At 38.5% G+C, this 24,441-nt stretch overlaps 1 protein-coding gene across 50 annotated transcripts in view; it reads left to right on the top strand.

Annotated features, from left to right (window-relative positions):
* The window catches only part of ABI2 (abl interactor 2), a 102,042-nt gene that overhangs the window by 6,527 nt on the left and 71,074 nt on the right, over positions 1 to 24,441 (top strand). For 49 of the 50 annotated variants that reach the window (XM_060302003.2, XM_060302002.1, XM_060301991.1 and 46 more), the window contains exon 2: positions 23,979 to 24,146. In XM_060302003.2, coding sequence (XP_060157986.1) covers positions 23,979 to 24,146 — 168 coding nt within the window. Of the gene's footprint in view, positions 1 to 4,730; positions 4,852 to 23,978; positions 24,147 to 24,441 lie in introns of those variants that run through there. The other variant, XM_060301979.1, reaches the window with a different exon arrangement.

Genomic DNA, 24,441 nt, shown 5'->3' with positions numbered 1-24,441 from the left:
TATAATTTTTGGAGATTAATCCTTTGTCCATTGATTTGTTTGCAAATATTTTCCCCCAATCTGAGGGTTGTCTTTTTGTCTTCTTTATGGTTTCCTTTGCTGTACAAAAGCTTTTAAGTTTCATCAGGTGCCATTTGTTTATTTTTGTTTTTATTTCCATTACTCTAGGAGGTGGGTCAAAAAGGATCTTGCTGTGATTTATGTCAAAGAGTCTTCTTCCTATATTTTCCTCTAAGAGTTTTATAGTGTCCGGTCTTACATTTAGATCTTTAATCCATTTTGAGTTTATTTTTGTTTATGGTGTTAGGGAGTGTTGTAATTTCATTCTCTTACACGTAGCTGTCCAGTTTTCCCAGTACCACTTATTGAAGAGACTGTCTTTTCTCCATTGTGTATCCTTGCCTCCTTTGTCATAGATTAGTTGACCATAGGTGTGTGGGTTTATCTCTGGGCTTTCTCTCCTGTTCTGTTGATCTATATTTCTGTTTTTATGCCACTACCATATTATCTTGATTACTGTAGCTTTATAGTATAGTCTGAAGTCAGGGAGTCTGATTCCTCCAGCTCCGTTTCTTTCCCTCAAGATTGCTTTGGCTATCCAGGGTCTTTTGTGTCTCCATACCAATTTTAAGATTTCTTGTTCTAGTTCTGTAAAAAATGTCACTGGCAATTTGATAGGGATTTCACTGAATCTGTAGATTGCTTGGGGTAGTATAGTCATTTTCACAGTATTGATTCTTAAAATCCAAGAACATGGTATATCTCTCCATCTGTTTGTGTCATCTTTGATCTCTTTCATCAGTGTCTTATAGTTTTCTGCATACAGGTCCTTTGTCTCCTTAAGTAGGTTTGTTCCTAGGTATTCTATTCTTTTTGTTGCAGTGGTGAATGGGATTGTTTCCTTAATTTCTCTTCTGATCTTTTGTTGTTAGTGTATAGGAATGCAAGAGATTTCTGTGCGTTAATATTGTATCCTGCAACTTTACCAGATTCATTGATTAGCTCTAGTAGTTTTCTGGTGGCATCTTTAGGATTCTCTATGTATAGTATCATGTCATCTGCAAACAGTGACAGTTTTACTTCTTCTTTTCCAATTTGGATTCCTTTTATTTATTTTTCTTCTCTGATTGCCATGGCTAGGACTTCCAAAACTGTGTTGAATAATAGTGGTGAGAGTGGACATCCTTGTCTTGTTCCTGATCTTAAAGGAAATGCTTTCACTTTTTCACCATTGAGAATGATGTTTGCTGTGGGTTTGTTGTATATGGCCTTTATTATGTTGAGGTAGTTTCCCTCTATGCCCACTTTCTGGAGAGTTTTTTTCATAAATGGCTGTTGAATTTTGTCAAAAGCCTTATCTGCATCTATTGAGATGATCATATGGTTTTTCTTCTTCAGTTTGTTAATATGGTGTATCACATTCATTGATTTGCATCTATTGAAGAATCCTTGCATCCCTGGGATAAATCCCACTTGATCATGGTGTCTGATCCTTTTAATATGTTGGTGGATTCTGTTTGCTAGTATTTTCTTGAGGATTTTTGTATCTATATTCATCAGTGATATTGGTATGTAATTTTGTTTTTTTGTAGTATCTTTGTCTGGTTTTGGTATCAAGGTGATGGTGGCCTTCTACAATGAGTTTGGAAGTGTTCCTTCCTCTGCAGTTTCTTGCAAGAGTTTGAGAAGGATGGGTATTAGCTCTTCTCTAAATGTTTGATAGAATTCACCTGAGAAGCCATCTAGTCCTAGACTTTTGTTTGTTGGGAGATTTTTTTTTTTTTTTTTTTTTTTTTGCATTACGCTGGCCTCTCACTCTTGCGGCCTCTCCCACTGCATAGCACAGGCTCCGGATGCGCAGGCTCAGCGGCCGTGGTTCATGGGCCCAGCCGCTCCGTGGCATGTGCGATCTTCCCAGACCGGGGCACGAACCCGTGTCCCCTGCATCGGCAGGCCGACTCTCAACCACTGCGCCACCAGGGAAGCCCTGTTGGGAGATTTTTAATCACAGTTTCAATTTCATTACTTGTGATTGGTCTGTTTATATTTTCTATTTCTTCCTGGTTTAGTCTTGGAAGGTTATACCTTTCCAAGAATTTGTCCTTTTTTTCTAGGTTGTCCATTTTATTGGCATAGAGTTGCTTGTAGTAGTCTCTTAGGATGCTTTGTATTTCTGTGGTGTCTGTTGTAACTTCTCCTTTTTCATTTCTAATTTTATTGATTTGAGTCCTCTCCCTCTTTTTCTTAATGAGTCTGGCTAATGGTTTATCAATTTTGTTTATCTTCTCAAAGAACCAGCTTCTAGTGTTATTGATCTTTGGTATCGTTTTCTTTGTTTCTATTTCATTTATGTCTGCTCTGATCTTTATGATATCTTTCCTTCTACTAACTTTGGTTTTTGTTTGTTCTTCTTTCTCTAGTTCCTTTAGGTGTAAGGTTAGATTGTTTCTATGAGATTTTTCTTGTTTCTTGAGGTAGGGTTGTATTGCTAGAAACTTCTCTCTTAGAACTGCTTTTGCAGTATCCCATAGGTTTTTTTGTTTGTTTTTGTTTTTATAAGTTTATTCATTTGTTTTTATTTTTGGCTGTGTTGGGTCTTTGTTGCTGTGTGCAGGCTTTCTCTAGTTGCAGCAAGCGGGGTCTACTCTTCGTTGCAGTGTGTGGGCTTTTCATTGTCGTGGCTTCTCTCGTTGCAGAGCATGGGCTCTAGGCATGCAGGCTTCAGTAGTTGTGGCACGCGGGCTCTAGAGCACAGGCTCAGTAGTTGTGGCGCATGGGCTTAGTTGCTCTGTGGCATGTGGGATATTCCCGGGCCAGGGATCGAACTCATATAGCTCTAAAGCTGGTGGAACCGTTATAACTCATATAGTTCAGTATTTCCCAAACCAGAATTGTGTAATATGTAAAAATATTTGTTGTAAAGTAGTTACTGCATAATGTGCCCCTTTTGAACCTACGAAACACAATATCATTTCAAGTGTTCTGGGAAGTCTTGCAGTAAAGAAACCTGTTTAAGTTACCTACATGTAGTGTTTCACAAAATGTATTAGTCCTCGAAACTGTTTTTGGATGCCCAGTAGCTATTAATAAGACCTACAGCACAGTCTGGGAAATGCTCTTGTAGTTAATTTTCTTTTTATAAACTCAGAAGCTTATGCCCATAGAGGTTAAACACTGTTATGAAGTCATCCATCCTTGGGTTATAGCTTTTGGACTTTCATCTGAATTTATATTCAAAAGTTTTGAGCAATTACAGTCCAAATGTTTAGCACTTCTTTGCTAGTCTTAAATTTGTCTGTTCCTGCTCTCTTCCCAGCCCCTACTTCTCAAATGGCTGAAAACAGAAGTCTGTTTCTTGCTAATCGAAGGCTGCTTTGAATTTAGGCACCCTCTATGGCTGTGCTGTCTAGTACAGTAGCCATTTGTGGCCATTTAAATTTTTTGAATTGAGATATATTTCACATACTGTAAAATTCACCTATTTAAAGTGTACAGTTTAGTGGGTTTTTATTGTATTCACAAGATTGTGCAACCGTCACCACTATCTGATTCCAGAACATATTCATCACTCCAGAAAGAAGCCTGTACCCTTTAGCCATCATTTCCCCATCCCCCTCTCCCTCTGCCTCCTGGCAACCATTAATCTTTTTGTCTTTATGAATTTGCCTATTCTAGACACTTCATATAAATGGACTCATATGTGATTTTTTGTGTCTGCGTTCTTTAATATAATGTTTTCAAGGTTCACTATATTGTAATATGTCAGTATATCATTTTGTCTTTTTTTAAAATAAGTTTTATAGAGATATAATTCACATACCATTTAAGTACCCATTTAAAGTGTATAATTCAGGAGTTTTTAGTATCTTCACAGATATATGCAATCATAAGTACAGTTAATTTTTAGAACATTTTCATTACCTCAAAAAGAAACCCCATACCACTGAGTTACCACCTCTTATCCTCCCAGCTGCCTATATCTAGGCAACTACTAATATAGTTTTTTGGGGTTTTTTGTTTGTTCTGGACATTTCATAGAAATGGAATCATATGCTATGTGGCCTTTTATGTCTAGATTTTTTTCAGTTAGCGTGTTTTCAAGGTTCATCCACGTTGTATTATGTATCAGTGCTTCATTCCTTTTTATAGCTGAATGGCTGTACTACACTTTTTTTATCCATTCCTCAGTTGATGGATTTTTGAGTTGTTTCCACATTTTGGCTATTATGAATAATGCTACCAGAACATATATTAACATGTAACATTATAAACATTCATGTATACGTTTTTATGTAGGCATATATTTTTTCTTTCTCTTGGGTATATACCTAAGAATGGAATTGTCAGGTCACATGCAACTATATTTAACTATTTGTGGAACTGTGAGATTGTTGTCCAAGCTGGTTATACCATTTTACATTCCCACTAGCATTGTACAAGAGTTCTAGTTTCTCCACATCCTCATCAATACTTGTTATTGACTGTCTTTTTGCTTACAGCCGTCTTAGTGGGTGTGACGTGGCTTTTTTGTTGTTTTGATACGCATTTTCCTAACAACTAATGATGTTGAGCATCCTTTCATGTGTTTATTGACCATTGGTATATCTTCTTTGGAGAAATGTCTATTCAAATCCTTTGCACATTTAAAAATTGGATTGTTTGTCTTTTCATTTTCTAATTGTAAGAATTCTTCATATATTTTGGATACAGGTCCCTTATCAGATATTTGATTTGCAAATACAGTCACCCACCATCAACGGGTCCCGCATCTGTGGATTCAACGAACTGCAGATCAAATTGGTAGAACCCGAGGATACGGAATCCGAGGATGCAGAACCCATGGATACTGAGGTTATATAAAATGGATATGCCATTTTATATAAAGGACTTGAGCAGTGGTGGATTTTGGTATCTGCAGGGAGTCTGGAACCAGTCCCCCAAAGATACTGAGGGATGACAGTATTGTCTTCCATCTGTGGGTTTTCTTTTCATTTTCGTGATGGTGTCCTTTGATGCACAAGTTTTTAATTTTAATGAAGTCCAACATATATATTTTTTCTTTTTCTCTGTGCTTTTGGTATTATATCTAAGAAACTATCACCTAATCCAAGGTCACAAAGATTTACTCCCGTGTTTCCTCCTAGGAGTCATAGTTTTAACTCTTACATTTAGATCTGTGGTCTGTTTTGAGTTAATTTTTGGTATGTTGTGAGGTACAGGGCCCATATGTATTCCTTTGCATGTGCATTTATTCATCTCAGCATTGATTGTTGAAAAGATTTTTCTTTCCCCATTGAATTATCTTGGCACCTTTCTTGAAAATGAATTTCCCATAAAGATATTATTTTGTTTCTGGACTCTCAGTTCTAATCCATTATCCATGTATATCCTTACCCCAGTACCACAGTCTTGATTATTGTAGTTTTGAAATTTTGATGTATGTGTCCTCCAACTTTGTCCTTTTTTAAAATATATATATATATATTTATTTATTTATTTATTTTTTGGCTGTGTTGGGTCTTAGTTGTGGCATGCAGGCTCTTTGTTGCAGCACGCGGGCTTCTTTCTAGTTGTGGCATGCGGGCTCTCTAGTTGTGGTGCGCGGGTTCAGTAGTTGCGGTGCGCAGGCTTAGTTCCTCCACCAGGGATTGGACCTGCGTTCCCTGCATTGGAATGCGTATTCTTAACCACTGGACCACAAGGGAAGTCCCCCAACTTTGTGCTTTTTCAAGATTATTTCAGCTACTCTGCATCCCTTGAATTTCCATATGAATTTTTGGATGCCTTGTTAATTTCTGCCAAAAAGGCTGCTGGGATTTTGACTGGGATTGTATTGAATCTGTAGATAAACTTGGGGAGCCATCTTAATTACATTAAGTCTTCTGATCAATGAACATGGGATGGCTTTCCACTTAATTAGTTCTTTAATTTATTTTAATAATGTTTTGTAGTTTTCAGTGTCTAAGTCTTATACTTCTAATTTTAAAATGATTTCTAAGTATTTTATTCTTTTGGATACTATTGTAAATGGAGTTGATTTCTTAATTTAATTTTTGGATTGTTTATTACTATATATACAATTGACTTTGTATATTGACCTTATATGTTACTGAAATTTAAATTAATTGAAATTCAATTGAAATTTTACATTTCTACTACCTACCTTTCAAGTGCTCGATAGCCACATGTGCCTAGTGACTGCCATATTGAATTACACAGATTTGATTATTTCCACGGTTATAATTCTATTCAATGTCTACACCCTCACCCCCCCCAAAAAAAAAGAGTACCCCCTTTACTTTTGATTTCCCTCTGTCTGGAGACTCTTTCAACTTTTATGTTTCTTCTGATTTTTACCTCCACGTGTCCATGTTCATGTTGCTATTTTTAAAGTTTTAGATAATTCTGCTATGAGAAATGGTGACTTCACTTTCCTATACTTTTTCCCATCTTTTCAACATAACTTCTAGCAGTTTGGATTTATTGTATCCATTATATCTATGTAAATATTCACAGCTGAATCATACAGTGGACTGGTGATTTTATTTCCTTTCCTAAGCAAATTTTTTCTTTTCCTTGGGGCTAATAATTACCTCACTTCTTCGAAGGCTTAATTACTTATGTATCTATCTCTGTTTCATCTCTAAACTTTCCTCTGGATGTATAAATCTTATCTCAATATATTAAAGCATATTAGTGATCTATCAGTTGTCAAAAACTGTGAAGGGTCTGAAATTTAACCCTGTTTTCGACCTAACAGGCTAGCTAGCCACAGTTTTATGGTTGCTGTGGCAGAAGACATGAGACTCCTGTGTCAGAGACATAAGACTTTATTACTCACAGCAATAACATTAGCCAGAGTATCATTATTCCTAAAACCCCTGACTTTCAGTGTGAAAATCCTTATTTTCACTTATTATTATTCCTAAATAATATTCCTAAAACTCCTGATCTTATTCCTAAAACCCCTGATCTCAGTGTGACATGAGGAAGGCCAGGTGATATCTGCACATGCAGTGGGTTGCATTATTGGGAGGAACCCTGAATTTAGGGAACCTGAATCTTTTATGTAGGTCAGTAAAAATACCTGCCCCTTGCTCCAGAGGGAGATACTCTTTATCTTCTAAGACTGTTTTCTGTACAAACATACTTGAAAAGATAGTGAAACAAAGACCATCAGTGCGTCTGCTCACCGCAATGTACAAAATGCAGAAGAACCACGGAGAATTGTCTCCCAATATCAGTTTTATTTCCTCTCCCAGGAAGTGTATTTCTTGGAGCCCTTGGCTGTTCTTCTCCAATATGGATTATATGAATTATTAACCCAGCCGTCATCTCAGAAATTTTCTTTGCCATTGGTCTTTGATTTTCCTTTGCCTCTTTGATGTAGATGCTATTTTCTGGATTCCATGCTTCCTCCTTTCTTGCCTTTCTGTTTTGAGGATGTACATCCTCCAGTGCTTCCTGAGAAACGGTACATGGAAAGTTTAAAAAAAAAAAAGTGTGCTGAAAATCTTATTCAACTTTCACTAGATTGATGGTTTGATTGGTAAGGAATTATAGGTTGGAAATAATTTTCTCTCAGATTGTAAAGACATTCTTCTATTTCTACATTTTCTATTAGCTTTTGGTGTTGCTTTTGAGAAGTCAGGTGCCATTTTGCTTCCTGATGTTTTTTTTTTTGTATATGTTTTTTTTTTTCTCTCCCTGTCTGGAGGCTTGTAGGATCATTTATTCCTCATGATGATGTTTTTTGCTATTGGTCTTTTTCCATCAGTTGTACTAAGCATTTGATGAGTACATTTAGTGGAGTCTTATATTCTTTAACTCTGAAAAATTGTGTGATGTTTCTGCTGTGTTTTCTTTTTTTATGTTTTTATTAGTCAGATTTGGACCTCTTGGGTTGAGTTTCTAAAATTGTTTTCCCTTTTTTGTGGTTTTATATTCTTTTAAAATGTCTCTTTACTGTTTTTCACAGTGGCTGCACCAATTTACATTCCTCCTAATAGTGTACAAGGATTCCCTTTTCTCCACATCCTTGCCAACATTTGTTATTTGTGGTCTTTTTTTTTTTCTTTTTTTTTGGATGATAGCCATTCTGACAGATGTGAGGTGATATCTCATTGTGGTATTGATTTGCATTTCTGTGAATGATTAGTGATGTTGAGCATCTTTTCATGTGTCTGTTGACCATTTGTATATCTTCTTTGGAAAAATGTCTATTCAGGTCTTCCGCCCATTTTTAATTGGGTTTTTTCAATACTGAGTTGTATGAGCTGTTCATATATTTTGGATATTAACTCCTTATCAGTCATGTATTTGCAAATATTTTCTCCCATACTTGAAATGTGTTTAAAAAGGCAACTGAGTAAAGGAGAGCATCTTTAAGTAATAAGGAAAGTGTTTTAAAACTTTTGTCTGTTTTAAAACAAATTTGATGTCAAATTTACCAGACTTATTTTTTTCCTAACCTAAAATAGATACTATTATAAAACTTGTGATCTGTCACTTTTTAGATAAGCATGTATAGTTGAATCTAAAATGACCTACTTCCAAATTCCAGAAAAGAATGATGGTATTTTATAGCTGAAAATGACGTAACAGTCTAGATTTTCCAATGTAACAAGTAGTAACTGATTTCTTGAGAGTATAAGTGAGTTATTTATGACCTGGTAAGATAGTAGCAGAGCTAGAATAAGAACCCAAATGCCCTATCTTTTCTGTTATCCTCATCATTTTCTAGAAACCTCACTTTGGCTGTAGTGATAGGTTTTCCTGAAATAGCCAACCACAATCTCAGCAAATAACTTTATTTTTTGAATCTCGAAAAGATTAGTCAGTGATCTTTTGTTTTATTTCTAAAGTAACCTTCTTTTTCTCTCCACTGATACTTTAGGGGTGGAGGTGAATATCAAGTTTATCTGCCTCAGTTGTTTCCAGTTAGCATATACATAGGTTGTCTAGGTAGGTGACATAACAACTATTTTAAAGATGCCATGTTACTGAGAGCTGAAGCCAGTATATATTAAGCTATTAAAAGTAACACTTTTAAGTGTTTTAGGATTCCTTGGCTTCAAGTGACAGAAACTCAATTTGAAAAAACTTTTTTTAACTTTTCCTCTTGGTGTTTAATACGAAAAGCAAAGCAAAAGGTCCATATTTTCCTTTTCAAGCATCAGTGAATATCAGCTTAGAATAATGTTCTTTTCCATAATGATGCTCCTTCAGGCAACAGGGAACCTTGCTAACTTGTCAGTTCCAACAATTGGTGTAAGATCATCTTCTGATCATAAGAAATCCGTGAAGCGTTCTGTTCCTTCTAGCTGAGTTTGGCGTAGACTTCCTTATTACTGAATAAATCTTGTTCAGTTTTTAAGTCTGTGGCATAGGTTTGCAGGGTCAACAAAACACTGTCCCCAAGAAGCTGTCTTCATGATGTTTTGAGTTTAGTGACACTTGTGATTGTCAGGCTGTCCTCTTCCCTTTTTTTTTTTTTTTTTTTTTTTTGCGCGATACGTGGGCCCCTCACTGCTGTGGCCTCTCCCGTTGCGGAGCACAGGCTCCGGATGCGCAGGCTCAGCGGCCATGGCTCACGGGCCCAGCCGCTCTGCAGCATGTGGGATCTTCCCAGACTGGGGCACGAACCCGCATCCCCCTGCATCGGCAGGCGGACTCTCAACCACTGCGCTACCAGGGAAGCCCTGTCCTCTTCCCTTTTATCATCTCCGCATCCATCCTGGTCTTTAAACTCTCTGAACTCCTCAGCAGGCGTGCACTGTACCTTGAGTGTGGTGGTCAGTTCCTCTTCAGTCAGCACCTCCTCCTGCCCAATCACAAATAGCAAAAATGTGAATGTATTAGTTACTAACCAAGCCATGTGAAAAAGTAGGAATGGCTGGCATCAAGAACTCAAACTCTCTCATTTCTGTTTCTTTCTGCATGTTGGCTTTGTCCTTTCAGATAGGCATACTCCGTGTCCTGTGAGATAGCCTTACATATGTTTCAGACCTCATACATCTAAGAGGAAAGGAAAGTTCTCTCTTCTAGAATCAGTTGGAAAAAATCCAGAGATGTATCTGTATTTCTCTGGAAGAAAATCACTGTGGCCTAGAATGGGCAAAAGTATTAGAATTGGCCTAGTGTAGGTCACACCCAGGGTATGAGGTGGAGAGAAGTTTCTTTTCTCTTTTTAATAAAGATGGAGGGAATGTTAGATAAAAATGTGATCCGCTATGACACGTTAAATACAGTTTTTCAGTCTTTTACATATGTCTTTATAGTTCTCTCCATCCCATATGAACTTATCTTCTAATTCCCAAGCAGATAGATGAATTTTCACTGATTACATTTTCACTTGACTTCCTATGAATGACATCTTACTTTTATCAGTAAAAATGTCTCCATATCACATTTTGAGATAGAAAGCCCTCTTGGGAAGGTTCTTAATAGCAGGCTTACATCATTTATAATTGCTACATGGTAACTTACAAATCATAGGGAGCGTTGTTTCTGATCTAAGTTCTTGCCTGTTCTTTTTTCTGGCTCTGTGTGTGGAGGAGTGGTGTGTGTGGGGATAGGGTGGGCGTGGATAGGCATCTACCTATTGATACTTTGGGTCTTTTAAGCCTCTACCCACTGAAAAATTTTAGAGAATTCCACCTATAGTTTCTCTCATTTGTAGAATCTACACAGAGATCCCAAATTCATACCTTGCTTGATCTGAAAGAATTAACCTTTTTCATCTGTTAAGTTAGAACAGTATATAGCTTATATTCTTCTTTTTTTTTTTTTTTTGCGGTACGCGGGCCTCTCACTGTTGTGGCCTCTCCCGTTGCGGAGCACAGGCTCCGGACGCGCAGGCTCAGCGGCCATGGCGCACAGGCCCAGCCGCTCCGCGGCATGTGGGATCTTCCCGGACCGGGGCACGAACCCGTGTCCCCTGCATCGGCAGGTGGACTCTTCAACCACTGCGCCACCACGGAAGCCCGCTTATATTCTTAATATAGAATATGTAGTATATTTATATATACTGACACTCTCTATATATATACAGTACATGTACTGGTACATACAGATTTAGGTATTTAGAAATTGAAGCGATTTTACACTTAAGACACTTGTAAGTTTTCTATTCAGTTGCTATATCTTGTGTTAGGATTTTAAGAAAACTTTTAAATGATTTAAAAATGGTTTGTATTGTCATGTAAAGTCATGAATGACAAAGGTTCTGATTTGTAAGAAGATAAAGAATGCTTTAAACACAAGGTGCAGTTTTGGGTGGAGAGGATTTTTTCACTTAGAGTTTTGAGAAGCTGGAAAGGGGAAGTGGGATATGATGAGGGGAAACAAATTTAGTTGTTTTTAGGTTAGGACAGTTGAGGAGCTGCAAATGTGAGGGGAGAAGAATTAGAACACTGTAGGTGATGGAGGACAGAGATGGTAAGCACAGAGAGGTATGGACAGGCCAAAGTAGCAGTTCAGCAAGAGGAGTATAAAGGAGAATTTAGGTACTAGGGATGAGCTGATTCAGAATAACAAATTGCCTGGGGATCAGTAGAATTGGGTTCATTATATGGGCTAGGTAAGAAGCAACAGATGATGAGCCCACCATGCAGAAAAGGAAGTTTGCTTGGCAAACTAGAGACTGGGCCAGCATTTAAGGGCATGACTCCAAGATCAGGATACTTCTGAGTTGAAAATGTTGACCCAACGCAGGGATTAAATAGGATCCTTGTTAGTCTCTTTTGCCTCTTGTTGCTGATACCATGTATGAAACCAGGAAGGACCAAAATCAGGGTAATTACTTTCAAGTATGATCTATACTTTGTTATTCAGGAATAATACATTTCTTAGGAGAAGTGTGGCTCAGCATGAGCACCATCTCTAAAGGTGCAGCTGGTGACTGTCAGTCACCTGGGCTCCCTAAAGCATGGTCTCTTGAAGGGAGGTCAGAACATGTGTCTCTGTGGCCACCACAGCAACCTTTGCTAACTAATTAATTTTCCAATCTGTTAGAGAAGTTCCAGAGAAGACTCTTACTGGCTTAACTTGAATCAGTGTCCTCTAAATCAGACAGTGTCCAAAGGATTGGTGTACTTTAGGTAAGCTTGGGTCTTGTGTCCATACCTGTGGCATGGGTAAGGTGGAGGGAGAATGGGTGTCAACTGCCACGAACTAAATTTGCCACATGAATGTGGAATTCTTTAACCAGAAAAAACAGTAATAGATGCTGAACAAGAAAGAGATAATACTATCTTTAATACTGCTTTCCTGTACTGAGTTATTTTTTGTTCGTTTGTTTTGGCCAGGAGACAGTGTAGAAGATGACTATAAAGGAAAAAAGAATGAAAGCTCTAAAGCAAACAGAAAGGCAGAGCCTGTTGTGTTTTTGTTTGTGTTTGGCTGTGTTGGGTCTTTGTTGCTGCACGCAGGTTTTCTCTGGTTGCGGCGAGCGGGGGCTACTCTTGGTTGCAGTGTGCGGGCTTCTCATTGCAGTGACTTCTCTTGTTGTGGAGCATGGTCTCTAGGCACGTGGGCTTCAGTAGTTGCAGCACACGGGCTCAGAAGTTGCGGCACGCGGGTGCTAGAGTGCATAGGCTTCAGTAGTTGAGGTGCATGGGCTCAGTAGTTGGGGCGTGCAGGCTCTCCGGCAGGTGGGCTTCAGTAGTTGTGGTGCGCAGGATCAGTAGTTGTGGTGCACGGGCTTAGTTGCTCCGCAGCATGTGGGATCTTCCTGGACCAGGGATCAAACCCGTGTCCTCTGCATTGGCAGGTGGATTCTTAACCACTGCGCCACCAGGGAAGTCCCGTAAACAGTTTTCTTTTTTGTTTTTTTGCGGTACGCGGGCCTCTTACTGCTGTGGCTTCTCCCGTTGCGGAGCACAGGTTCTGGATGCGCAGGCTCAGCGGCCATAGCTCACAGGCCCAGCCGCTCCGCGGCACGTGGGATCCTCCCGGACTGGGGCACGAACCCGTGTCCCCTGCATCGGCAGGCGGACTCTCAACGACTGCGCCACCAGGGAAGCCCCATAAACAGTTTTTAATACTAAATATCTTATGATGTAGTTGTGCCAAATTTATGTAACTCTTTCCCTGTTGTTGGACATTTATATGGTTTCTAATTATTTGTGTAAGAGGATATTAAATGAGACTTTATTTTGTTGTCTTGGTGTTATAGTTCAGGCTCCAAAGTTGAGGACAATATTTAACAATTACCTCTGTATTTTAATAAAGGCTGTTATGTTACTCTTATAGGACCTGCTAAGAGATGAGACTGCTTTTCACCCCCTTATTCTCTGTATATCCATTAATATACATATACATAGGTATATATATCCATTCATTTACATATGTGTATGTAAACGAATAAAGATTTCTTATAAGAGGGTGGTAGAAATGCTGTGCTTCTCCCTCATATCCACATATATCAGGAGAGGTTTATGAAAATCAGTCATAGAAATTGGGGTTGTCTACTAAAAAGGAGGATTGAGATTTCATCCCCAGTTTGAGGTTTGCTAATCTGTAGAAATGCTTGAGCTGTGCACAGGGAGCAAGATCTGAGTAGATCCTGACTGAACTGGGCATGATATGGGAGTAGGCATGAAAATTGTTGCCTGACTTTTCTTTTTTTCCTTTCGCTGCATTGGGTCTTCGTTGCAGTGAGCAGGCTCTACTCTCAGCTGCGGTGCGCGGGCTTCTCACTGCGGTGGCTTCTCTCGTTGTGGAGCATGGGCTCTAGGCGCGCGGGCTTCAGTAGTTGTGGCACGCGGGCTCTAGAGTGCAGGCTCGGTAGTTGTGGTGCACGGGCTTAGTTGCTCTGCAGCATGTGGGATCTCCCCGGACCAGGGCTCGAACCCATGTCCCCTGCATTGGCAGGTGGATTCTTAACCACTGCGCCACCAGGGAAGCCCTGCCTGACTTTTCTTGAGAAAATTCTGAAGGTTAAATCCTACTGGAATGGAGCAAAGAGAGAAAGCTGTATTGGGAGGACCTAGTACTTCTAGAGTTTGGAGGTGCAAAAATACTGATTTTTTTTTTCCTCTATGGGCTAAATAAGTAGAACAGAAGGTAGCTGGGATAGAACTGTCTTATAAGAATGTTGGTTATAGGGCTTTTATTTTAGATCAGTTTTAGTTTTACAGAAAAAATGGAATACAGAGTGTTCTCATATACCCCTAAACCCCTACGCCCAGTTGCCCCTTTTATTAACATCCTGCACTAGTGTGGTACATTATCAAAGCTGAACCAATATTGTAATTATTAACTGAAGTCTGTAGTTTACATTAGGGTTTGCTTTCGGTGTTTCACATTCTATGATTTTTGACAAATGTATAGTGACATGTACCCACCATTACAGTATTATACAGAATAGTTTCACCGCCCTAAAAATAAATAGGTGGGTTCCACCTATTTATCCCTCCCGTCCCTTTCCACAAACTCCTGGCAACCACTGATCTTTTTTCCTGTCTCCATAATTTTGCCTTTTTCAGAATGTCATGTAGTTAAACTCATACAGTATGTAGCCTTTTCAGATTGGCTTCTTTCACTTAGTAATATACATTTATTATTCCTCCATGTCTTTTCATGGCTTGATAGCTCATTTCTTTTTAGTGCTAAATAGTATTCAGTTGTTTGATGTACAACTGTTTATTTCTCCATTCACTTACTCAAGGACATCTTGGTTGCTTTTAAGTTTTGGCAATTATGAATAAAGCTTCTATAAATATCTATATATAGGTTTTTGTGTAGACATAAGTTTCCAGCTCTTTTAGGAAAATACCAAGTGCTGGATCATACAATAAGAGTATCCTTGTGCAAAATTTGTATAAACATAAATTTTCAGCTCATTTGAGTAAATACTGAGGAGCATGGTTACTGCATCATATGATAAGAGTGTATTTAGTTTTGTAATAAACTGCCAGTCTGTCTTCCAAAGTGGCTGTACCATTCTGCATTCGCACCAGCAATGAGTGAGAGTTCTCCTTCCACTTCCTCTCCAGCATTTGGTGTTGTCAGTGTTTTGGATTTTAGCTGTTCTAACAGGTGTGTAGTGGTATCTTGTTGTTTTAGTTTGCAATTCCTTCATGACATATAATGTTGAATCTTTTCATATGCTTATTTGCCATCTGTATATCTTCTTTGGTGAGGTATCTGTTCAGATCTGTTGCCCATTAAAAAATTTGATTGTTTTCTTACTGTTGAGTTTTAAGAGTTCCGTGCGTAGTTTGGATGCTGGTTCTTTATCAAATATGTTTTGTAGATATTTTAAACCAGTTTGTGGCTCGTCTTTTCAATATAACTGTCGTTTACAGAGTTGGTTTTAAATTTTCTGTCTTAAATTTGTGTATTTAAATTTACGTTTGTTACCCTGTTGGGTGTAGGGTTTTGATTTGCTTGTCTATATTTTGAAGCTTTATTATATTATTTAAAAACTTTTATAATATAGCAGTTTTGGAGATCGTAGTTGTCCTTCCTGACCATTGCTTTATATTTAAAAGATTTTCTACATCTGGAGATCAGATAACATAAAAAGGTCTATCATTTATTGAGCTCTTCTATTGTGCCAAGTTCTGTGCTAAATTCTTGGCATACATGATCTCGTTTAATCCTCCCTGTTTTTTCTGAGATAAAGATGTCTTTTTTCTTTTTAAGTAAGATAGAATTGAGAATGGCCTTTTTTTTAAAAATAAATTTATTTATTTATTTATGGCTGCATTAGGTCTTCGTTGCTGAGTGCGGGCTTTCTCTAGTTGCAGTGAGCGGGGGCTACTCTTTGTTGCGGTGTGTGAGCTTCTCATTGTGGTGGCTTCTCTGGTTGCGGAGCAGAGACTCTAGGCATGTGGGCTTCAGTAGTTGTGGCACGTGGGCTCAGTAGTTGTGGCTTGCGGGCTCTAGAGCACAGGCTCAGTAGTTGTGGCACGCGGGCTCTAGAGCACAGGCTCTGTAGTTGTGGCTCACGGGCTTAGTTGCTTTGTGGCATGTGGGATCTTCCTGGACCAGGGCTCGAACCCGTGTCCCCTGAATTGGCAGGCAGATTCTTAACCACTGCGCCACCAGGGAAGCCTTGAGATAAATATGTCTTATTTTCATGTCTTTCTTTTTTTTTTCTTCTCTTTTTATATCCACAAATCTCTCTGCCCTCTTCATTTTTATATATTGCCCTGCCTCATACTTCAGAGATTAAAGCTACTAGCCTAAATCTTCATCTTCCCAGATTAAAATCTATAAACCTTTTTTTTTTTTTTTTTGTGGTACGCGGGCTTCTCACTGTTGTGGCCTCTCCCGTTGCGGAGCACAGGCTCCGGACACGCAGGCTCAGCGGCCATGGCTCATGGGCCCAGCCGCTCCGCGGCATGTGGGATCTTCCTGGACCAGGGCACGAACCCGTGTCCCCTGCATCGGCAGGCGGACTCTCAACCACTGTGCCACCAGGGAAGCCCTATAAACCTTTTAACTGCAGCAACTTTCTCCTTTTTCTTTTTTGCAAAGACGACAGTTTCTAAAAGAACTGTTCTCCTCCAATCAAAGACTAGTCTCTCCATTTGAGCTCTCCCCTTCTCAAATATTTTGTTCCTTTCCTTAAACCCTTTTGCCTCTTCCACCTTTCCTGTCTCATTAGATTGTTTATCTCAGCATGTAAAACTGCTCTGGTATTTCCCACCTTAAAATAAACCTTTCTTTAACACTATATTCTCTTCTAGCTCGTTCCATTTCTTTAATTTGCTGTATGGCCAAACATTTTACAAAGAGTTGTCTATATGTGCTTTCTTCAATTCTTTTTTTGTTTTTAATTTCAAAAAAATATTTTTAATCTGTAGAATGAAAGCTCCCAAACATGGAAAAGGTAATGGAACGTAAAAACCCCGGATGGACATGCTGGGCCCAAGTGTATAGTGAAGAGAGGACAGTTTCACGAGGTGAATTCCCGGAGAACGTGGGATAAAGAGTGAGGGAGGTTACTCAACCACCGACACCTGTGGGAGCATCAGACTGAAATCCACAAGGCCACCCTCTCCACCCAGGAGAGGTCTGCCACCCGCCACCTCCTCCACTCAGTACTCATGCTGGTATGTGCTTAGTCATCTGGCATACAGGAGACACTCAATACAAGTCGGGTGTTGTAGGATTTCAGAATGAAAGAGAAATCATGAAGCAGTTGTAAATGCCAACAGGACCTGTTCAAGTGAGAATTAGAAACAGTTTGCCCTAGGGGCAGCATTTTTTTGTGCCAGAGTCAGCATGGGCCTTATGGGAGTGGGGAGGATGGACCTCTAAACTATGCCCTTGGAAAGCCTCCAGAAGGATGTCCTCAGGTGGTGAGAGCCGGCATTGGCACTTGAAGGAAGAAGGAGCTTGTCAGACTGGTCCTCCTTTCAGGCACCTCTTCTCCCTCTGGCCCCCTTCCCCGGACCCTGCCCCACAACATACACACATTCAGCTCCTCTTCTTCCTTGGGCTGTCCCATTACCATCACCATGTTCCTCAAGGGCAGGTTCTCCTGCCAGAGCAGGAATTCAGGGCCTCCAGCTAGCTCCAGATACCCATGACCAGATTCTACTGAAGCTCAAGCTGTATTACCCACAACTCCCCGCCATGTGCTCTCTGCTTCACCTGGTTTTTGCTCCTCCCAGGAGACCTGATTCCGTGGTTCCTTGGCTGGGCAAACTGTGTACGTCCTGTCTCACCCTAGACATCTATGCATCCAGATCAGACTCATCTTTCCAAGGCAAGCACAGATGATCCGCTTGGGGGAAGATCATCCGTATTCCTCTGGGGACAGGAGTCCATGTTGATCTGTCCTCTGGTTTGAGGTACTCAAACTTAGTTCTTCCTGCACCTGACAGTCTGTCCCCTGAGGTGTCACTTGTCAAGGTCATTGATGAGCACCATGTTGGATCCATGTCTTTGTTCTCATCTTGTTTTTCTGCTCAGCAGCTTTCAACTCAGCTGAAGGAAAACATTCCCCTGAATATTTTCCTCTCTTAAGTCCCTGATTACACATTCCCCAGGCTTTCCTTCTACCTCACTGGCTGCTCCTTTGTTCTCCCTTTGCTGGCTTCTCTTTAGGAGAGTCGTTCCTTGAAATGTTGGCATGCCCCAGGGATGAATTCTCAGATTTGCGTTTATACTCCTCAGGTATCCTCTTCTAGGTTCATGCTGTAAGTACCATCTATACACCAATGACAAGTGTTTATTTCCCACGCTGACCTCTCTCCTGAGCTTTGGACTCCTACATCCAGCTTTCCCCTTGGTAGCTCCTGTTGTACATCTAAGTGGCATCTCTAATGAACCACGGCTCTGTGGACCTTAGGGCTGCTTTCCCAGCATCCATCTCAATTCTTAAAATTCATTCTGATCTGATTTCTACACTACTGCTCAGCTAAAAATACTTTTTAAAAATTCATCAAGCAATTCCATATTGCCACAGCTGTTTACTGGATACTTTTCTGACCTCATCTTTCTTCTTAGTAGCATGACCATGTTGTCCTCTTAAAACAGTCCTTTCTCTTGATTTCTGCAGTCTCCTGGCACGTTCAGTATTACTTTTCCTTTCATAAGAGTATTTGGCATTCATCGCATGTGCTTCTCTTTCTTCGTCTTCCAAAGCAAGGTAACCACAAAGCAAATTTAAAACGATGCAGGTATGCTCTTTAAAACTTTTTTGTTAATTACTTGGTAAAAATGGTGCTTTGTTTCTGTCGTTTTTTTCCCCCATCATTTGTGTGGCTGAATGTTTTCCCATGTTCATGTTTGTCTTGTGTTCTTTCCTTGGTGAACTGTCCATGTTTATCTAATTGTGCTTTGCTATTTTTCACTATGACTTGTATGACTCATTCTAATTTGAATGCCATACTTTTTTTTTTGGAGACTGCATTCTCCATCCAGGAGTATGGAAGCAAATGAATATATTCCCTTTTAGGCATCATAGAAATTAATATTTGAACAATTCTGAAGACATAAGTATATTTCTAATATTTTGTATGGTCTTTTGGCAAAATTTTTCTATTTGTATATAATGATTGGCATATATTTTATTTTATTATTATTTTTTGCGGTACGCAGGCCTCTCACTGTTGTGGCCTCTCCCGTCGCGGAGCACAGGCTCCAGACGTGCGGGCTCAGCGGCCATGGCTCACGGGCCCAGCCGCTCCGTGGCCTGTGGGATCTTCCCAGACCAGGGCACGAACCCATGTCCCCTGCATCGGCAGGTGGACTCTCAACCACTGCGCCACCAGGGAAGCCCTTGGCATATATTTTAGAAGCTATTACTTTAATTTCTGTGAGATTTAGTGATGGGACCTTTCTTTTCAATTTGGTTTAGTAACAAGATTTTTTGGAATGCAGAATTGAAAGCTCAGTAAATAGGTAATCTAAGTATACTCCCCTCTCCTCAGCCCCATTATTGAATCAGGTGCTATGACTCTGCCATGACCTAGATTAATTATATGTGTGATATTTTAATTTCTTAACAATTTTGTGAGAAAGAAAACGGTTAGTTACTATACTAATCTTAAATTTCAGCACGTCTCAGTCTTAAAGTAGGGGCAGTAGTGAACTGATGATATGTTAATAATACCAAACTTACATGTGTTCTGGATTCAAGAATCTTTTTCATGCCTCTGTGCCCTTGTTTAGGCTGTTTGCTCTGCCTGGAATATCTTCTCTTACTCCTGCTTGGCAGGATTAACTCCATTCTGTGAGACTCCACTTGGATGGTCATATAAGATAGTGTTCCTAGTTGGATGGCATTCATATCCCTGACCATTCTGCATTGACATTTTCTATTTTATATGCTTTTCTCTGTATTGGACTAAAGTCTTCTTGAGTGCAGAGAACGTGTTTCATTTTCATATTCTAGTACATAGTACAATGTGTGTCATGTAATATACATTCAGTCAATAAGGGTTTATTGAAATGAACTGATGAAATGAAATTAATCATGGCAGGTGTAGAAGAAATTGTTTAATACTTTAGATAACTGATTGAATGAGAACTTAGTACCTGTACTTTAACTAATGTGGTAATAGTTTATACCCAGAGCAAAAATAATTACATATTTTCCAGGTAGAGTAACAGGCTGGACTAGAGTGGGTGAGAGATTTACTGCTGGAGAAGAGAAAGAAACAGACAGTAGATCTCAAGGGTGTGATCTGTAGAGGAGAATTCTCTCCTGCATGTCCATACATGTCCGTCTTAAATATTATCATTGTTTTCCTGCCCCCTCCCCATTATCTATATACTTAAATCTCTACCAAATCTGTTTTCCTATTAGTAGAAGTGAAAAGGAAAAATAAATAATGGTAGTAACCTAGTGGTAATAATACTGCAGTCTTGAGCTGCTCTAGAGGGTGTAACGTTCTTATTCTTCATATTTCTCAGCACCCATCCTAGAACATCAAATTGAAAAACAAGTTTGAACTTTCTTTTTAGGGGTACACAGTAAGGCATGAGTACCATGGATGGTGCCTAAGCTTCTGGAGGTCAAAGAAATCTTTCTTATATCACTTCTTCCTCCCCACCCTCACTGCCTATTGGGTGATAGAAGTAACTTTGATTCTCTGGAACATTTTGGAAGATACACTTCAACAGATAATATGTAATGCCTGTGTGTAATGTGATGTGAAAGCATAATACTTACCCTCAAGGTCTTTCCACTAGGGCATGTGGGAGTTTGGGTCAATGAAACATGCACATATCGGGTTGGCCCAAAAGTTCATTTGGGTTTTTCCGTAACGCCTTGCGAAAAACCCGAACGAACTTTATGGCCAGCCCGATATTATAAAGTATGTGCTGTAAACCTGAAAACAAAATCCTGTGGGAATTCTCAGTAAGAAATGATCAGTATCACAATCAGGGATGATAAGGTAGGGGATGGGTTGTTGGTGAAGTTGATGGGTTCAGGTGAAGAGAATAGGCAAAGGCACAAAGGTAAGAAACCAAGGTCTGTTTTGTGAACTGTTAAGTCTAATTAAACTGTAATCTAAGGTTCAAGTAGGGTTGAATGGAAGATAAGTTATAGGCCATATTAAGGAAGACTGTAAATGATAAGTAAAGTTTTTTATTTAAGTAGGTAAGATGAAGCTCTGGGGGCTTCAGAACTGATTTAGAAAGATGAATCTGCAGGACCACGTGTAAGATACTACAATCTGACCTAGAAACTGGTATAGTAGTCCTGGCAAGAGATAACGAGGGCCTGAAGTAGAATGTAGGCAGTAGCAATTGAAAGAAAGGAAATGATATGTTGGCACAGATAGAATATAAGGATCATGTAAACGGATTAGGTGTAGGATACAGAGATTTGGAAAATATCTGAGGTGATGGAGTAATAATGTTATTAACAAAAGTAGGAGGAAGTAGTTTTGGGGAAGGTGGTGAGTTATAGATATACTGATACGGCACATTATACATGGTGAGGTGCCATGTAAACAGAAATATGGGTTTGGGAGAGATGGAAGTTAAGATGTAAATAGATTTAAAAATTCTGTGCTTGGAAGTGATAGCTAAGGAAGGAGTGAAATTTCTTTCTAAGGGTTGCAAGTACAGCAAGAAGAGTAGTCTGAAGACAAGAGTCTTTGGGAACATCCCCTTGTAGAGATAAGAAGTCAGTATCATGAGGGAAAGTGAAGAAATAACAAAGTAGGAAGGATTAATCATTGCCTAGGATGGCTCTTGGCAATAAGTCACTTTATTCTATGTAAGAATCTTTTCTCATAGGACTATTTGTACTTACCATAGCATACATTATAATATTCCTCTATAAGCCTATGATAATTTTCTCCTTTATCTAAATTTCTTCTTTTTTTCAGGAACTTAATCCCATTTAAATAGGAATATTAGATAACTGGGTTGAGGTGTCATAGTGCCTTTAATGCATGAACTATAACTGTGATAATTAAACTTGGTTGTAGCAAAAGATAAGAATATAGTCCCAGGTGTTTACTTATCATACATTGTTTAAGAATTACAAAATAACCTCTATTAGTGTTGTTCACTATTTCTTATATGTAAAATAAGATATTATAGCTTCTCCATTGTCATTTATAAGGCTTCTAGGTTAAAGCAGCAATTTTGATATCAGTTTTATTTAAATAGGTTCTGTTTGCATTTATTCAGGTTTTTATTCAGCACTTAACTTTATAGGAAAACAATCTCAGACTTAGAATATGTGCTGCTGAAGCAAGCACAAAACTCTAAAACTTAGAATATCCGCTCTTGTAAAATTAGGTTCTTATAAAACCTTAGTGAATGTCCGAGGGTTGACTTATCCATACAGCAGACATGCAGCAGCCTCAACACTTTAAAGCTTCATTTGGCGCTTAGAAATAACAAGAAAAATGTCTTGAGCCCCAAATCATTGTTTAAATAAGTGTGCAAATGTAAAATACATTTCAGAAGGATTAAAAAAATTGTTTTAACCAAAAAAAAAAAAAAAATTGTTTTGGTGCTCTTATTCCTTACAAATATTCCTTGTGAGTAGTTGACTAGGACAGAGCACTTAAAGTTTGCTCTTTTGTATTAATGCATGCATTATGGTTTTACAAAGTAATATAGCTTTACTTTTTCTGATAACAAGTATTTATGTCTAAGGTAAAAAAAAAATAGACCATATTAAAAATCATTAAAAGACTCAAATTACATTCCTAACATTCAGAGAAAACTTACGTTAACATTTTGGGCCTTTTTCTGACTTTTTTCTCGTGCTTACATTTATACACAGTCACCTACAAAACTAGGATGATTGTGTTAAGGTACTTTGTAACCAGCTCTCTTTCAATTAGTTATTTCATAGATGTTTTTCCATATCAGTAATACATAACAATACTATTTTCATTACTGCATAAAGGTAGTATATGAATGTATTGTTTAATCAGTCTCATGTTTTTTTCTTTTTCACCATTAACTGTCAGTGTACATCCTTGTCTGTGTCTTTTTCTTATTTGACTGTTTTTCTAAGCTAAGTTTAGAAGTTTAGAGTCCTAAAGAAGTTTAGAGTCCTAAACGGTGTGGGAGAGGGGAGAGTGGGACATAGTGGACTTTGAACAGTTAATGACTACTCAAAGAGGTAATGATGTTTGTTAGATATAATGATTTATAGTATTAGAAAGTGGTTTTACATTCATTATCTTACTTGATGTTCACAACTGCTTAAAATATGACATGCTGTAATAGTAGAACTGACATTAAGATAAAAGGTTTCTGATTCAGACACTTGTGTACATTCTACTGAACCGTAGAGTCTTTCTGTAGAACTAGGGCAAGAAAATGGTGTTTGCCAGCAGTATAGAATATGTAACTTTACAATTGCTTTCCTTTGTGACCTTGGAAATAATCACTTCACCACTTTTTACTGTGTACTCTCCGTTTTTCAAGTAGGGTTTATGATACGTGGCAGTTTATGTTCCATAGGGTTATAATACTTAAGATGCTTGGGAAGAAAGTGTCCTTTTATTACTTTTATTTTAATTTATCATTATTTATCATGATTATTACCATTTTATTTACTTCATCATTTTTATTTATCATTATTATTTTGTCATTATTACTTTAAACAGACATTTCTTTATAAATGCATTTTACATGTTAGAGTGAAAGGAAAAGAGGAATTCAGGAAAGTAGAAAAATGTACACCAGAATTTACTCATTCAAATCAATGCTACCTTTCCAAGCAGTGACCTTGAGAAGCTATGTACTGTACTTGCTGTCATTACTCAAAATATCCATCGGATCTCATTTTTTAAACAACAGCTTCAGGATTTTATTTGCATCTGTACAAAGATGAACCTATTCAACGTGAAAATATTAGTGAAGTCAAGTCAATAATTTAGTTGTTGGGTTTACATGAATACTGATAACTAGTTTTCAAAGCATTTTACACTAGTGTGTGTAGATTCAGCAACATAATGGTTTTGATGAGTATTTTTGAAGATTAGATCTATAGAATGGGTTATCTTTGAAGTAATGATTGTTTGTTTTTCTAGTCAGCAGATAAGCAGCGAGCCCTAGAAGAAACCAAAGCCTACACCACCCAGTCCTTAGCAAGTGTTGCCTATCTGATAAATACCTTGGCCAACAATGTCCTGCAGATGCTGGATATCCAGGCGTCCCAACTTCGAAGGATGGAGTCTTCAATCAATCATATTTCACAAGTAAGACCACACTATTTTCCTATTTTGCCTATGAGGAACATGTAATAAACATAGGCTATCTATAACGCTGGCAGCCTTTATTATGTGAGTTAACTCACATGTATGATTTGGAAAATACAAACTCAGTAGTAGGTTTTTTGTTTCTATCTTTTTGTCTAGTGATTATCTTCTCTGTGATTTTGATAGGGAAGTATACTTTGTTTATTTTAAACATCTTTTTAAAAAAAATTTATGTATTTTTGTCTGCATTGGGTCTTTGTCACTGTGCATGGGCTTTCTCTAGTTGTGGTGAACG

Source organism: Globicephala melas, chromosome 7, assembly GCF_963455315.2.
Source record: "Globicephala melas chromosome 7, mGloMel1.2, whole genome shotgun sequence".
In the NCBI taxonomy this organism is placed as follows: Eukaryota; Metazoa; Chordata; class Mammalia; order Artiodactyla; family Delphinidae; genus Globicephala; species Globicephala melas.
The sequence above is the reverse complement of the archived record's forward strand: the minus strand, read 5'-3'. Positions and strand labels throughout refer to the sequence as shown.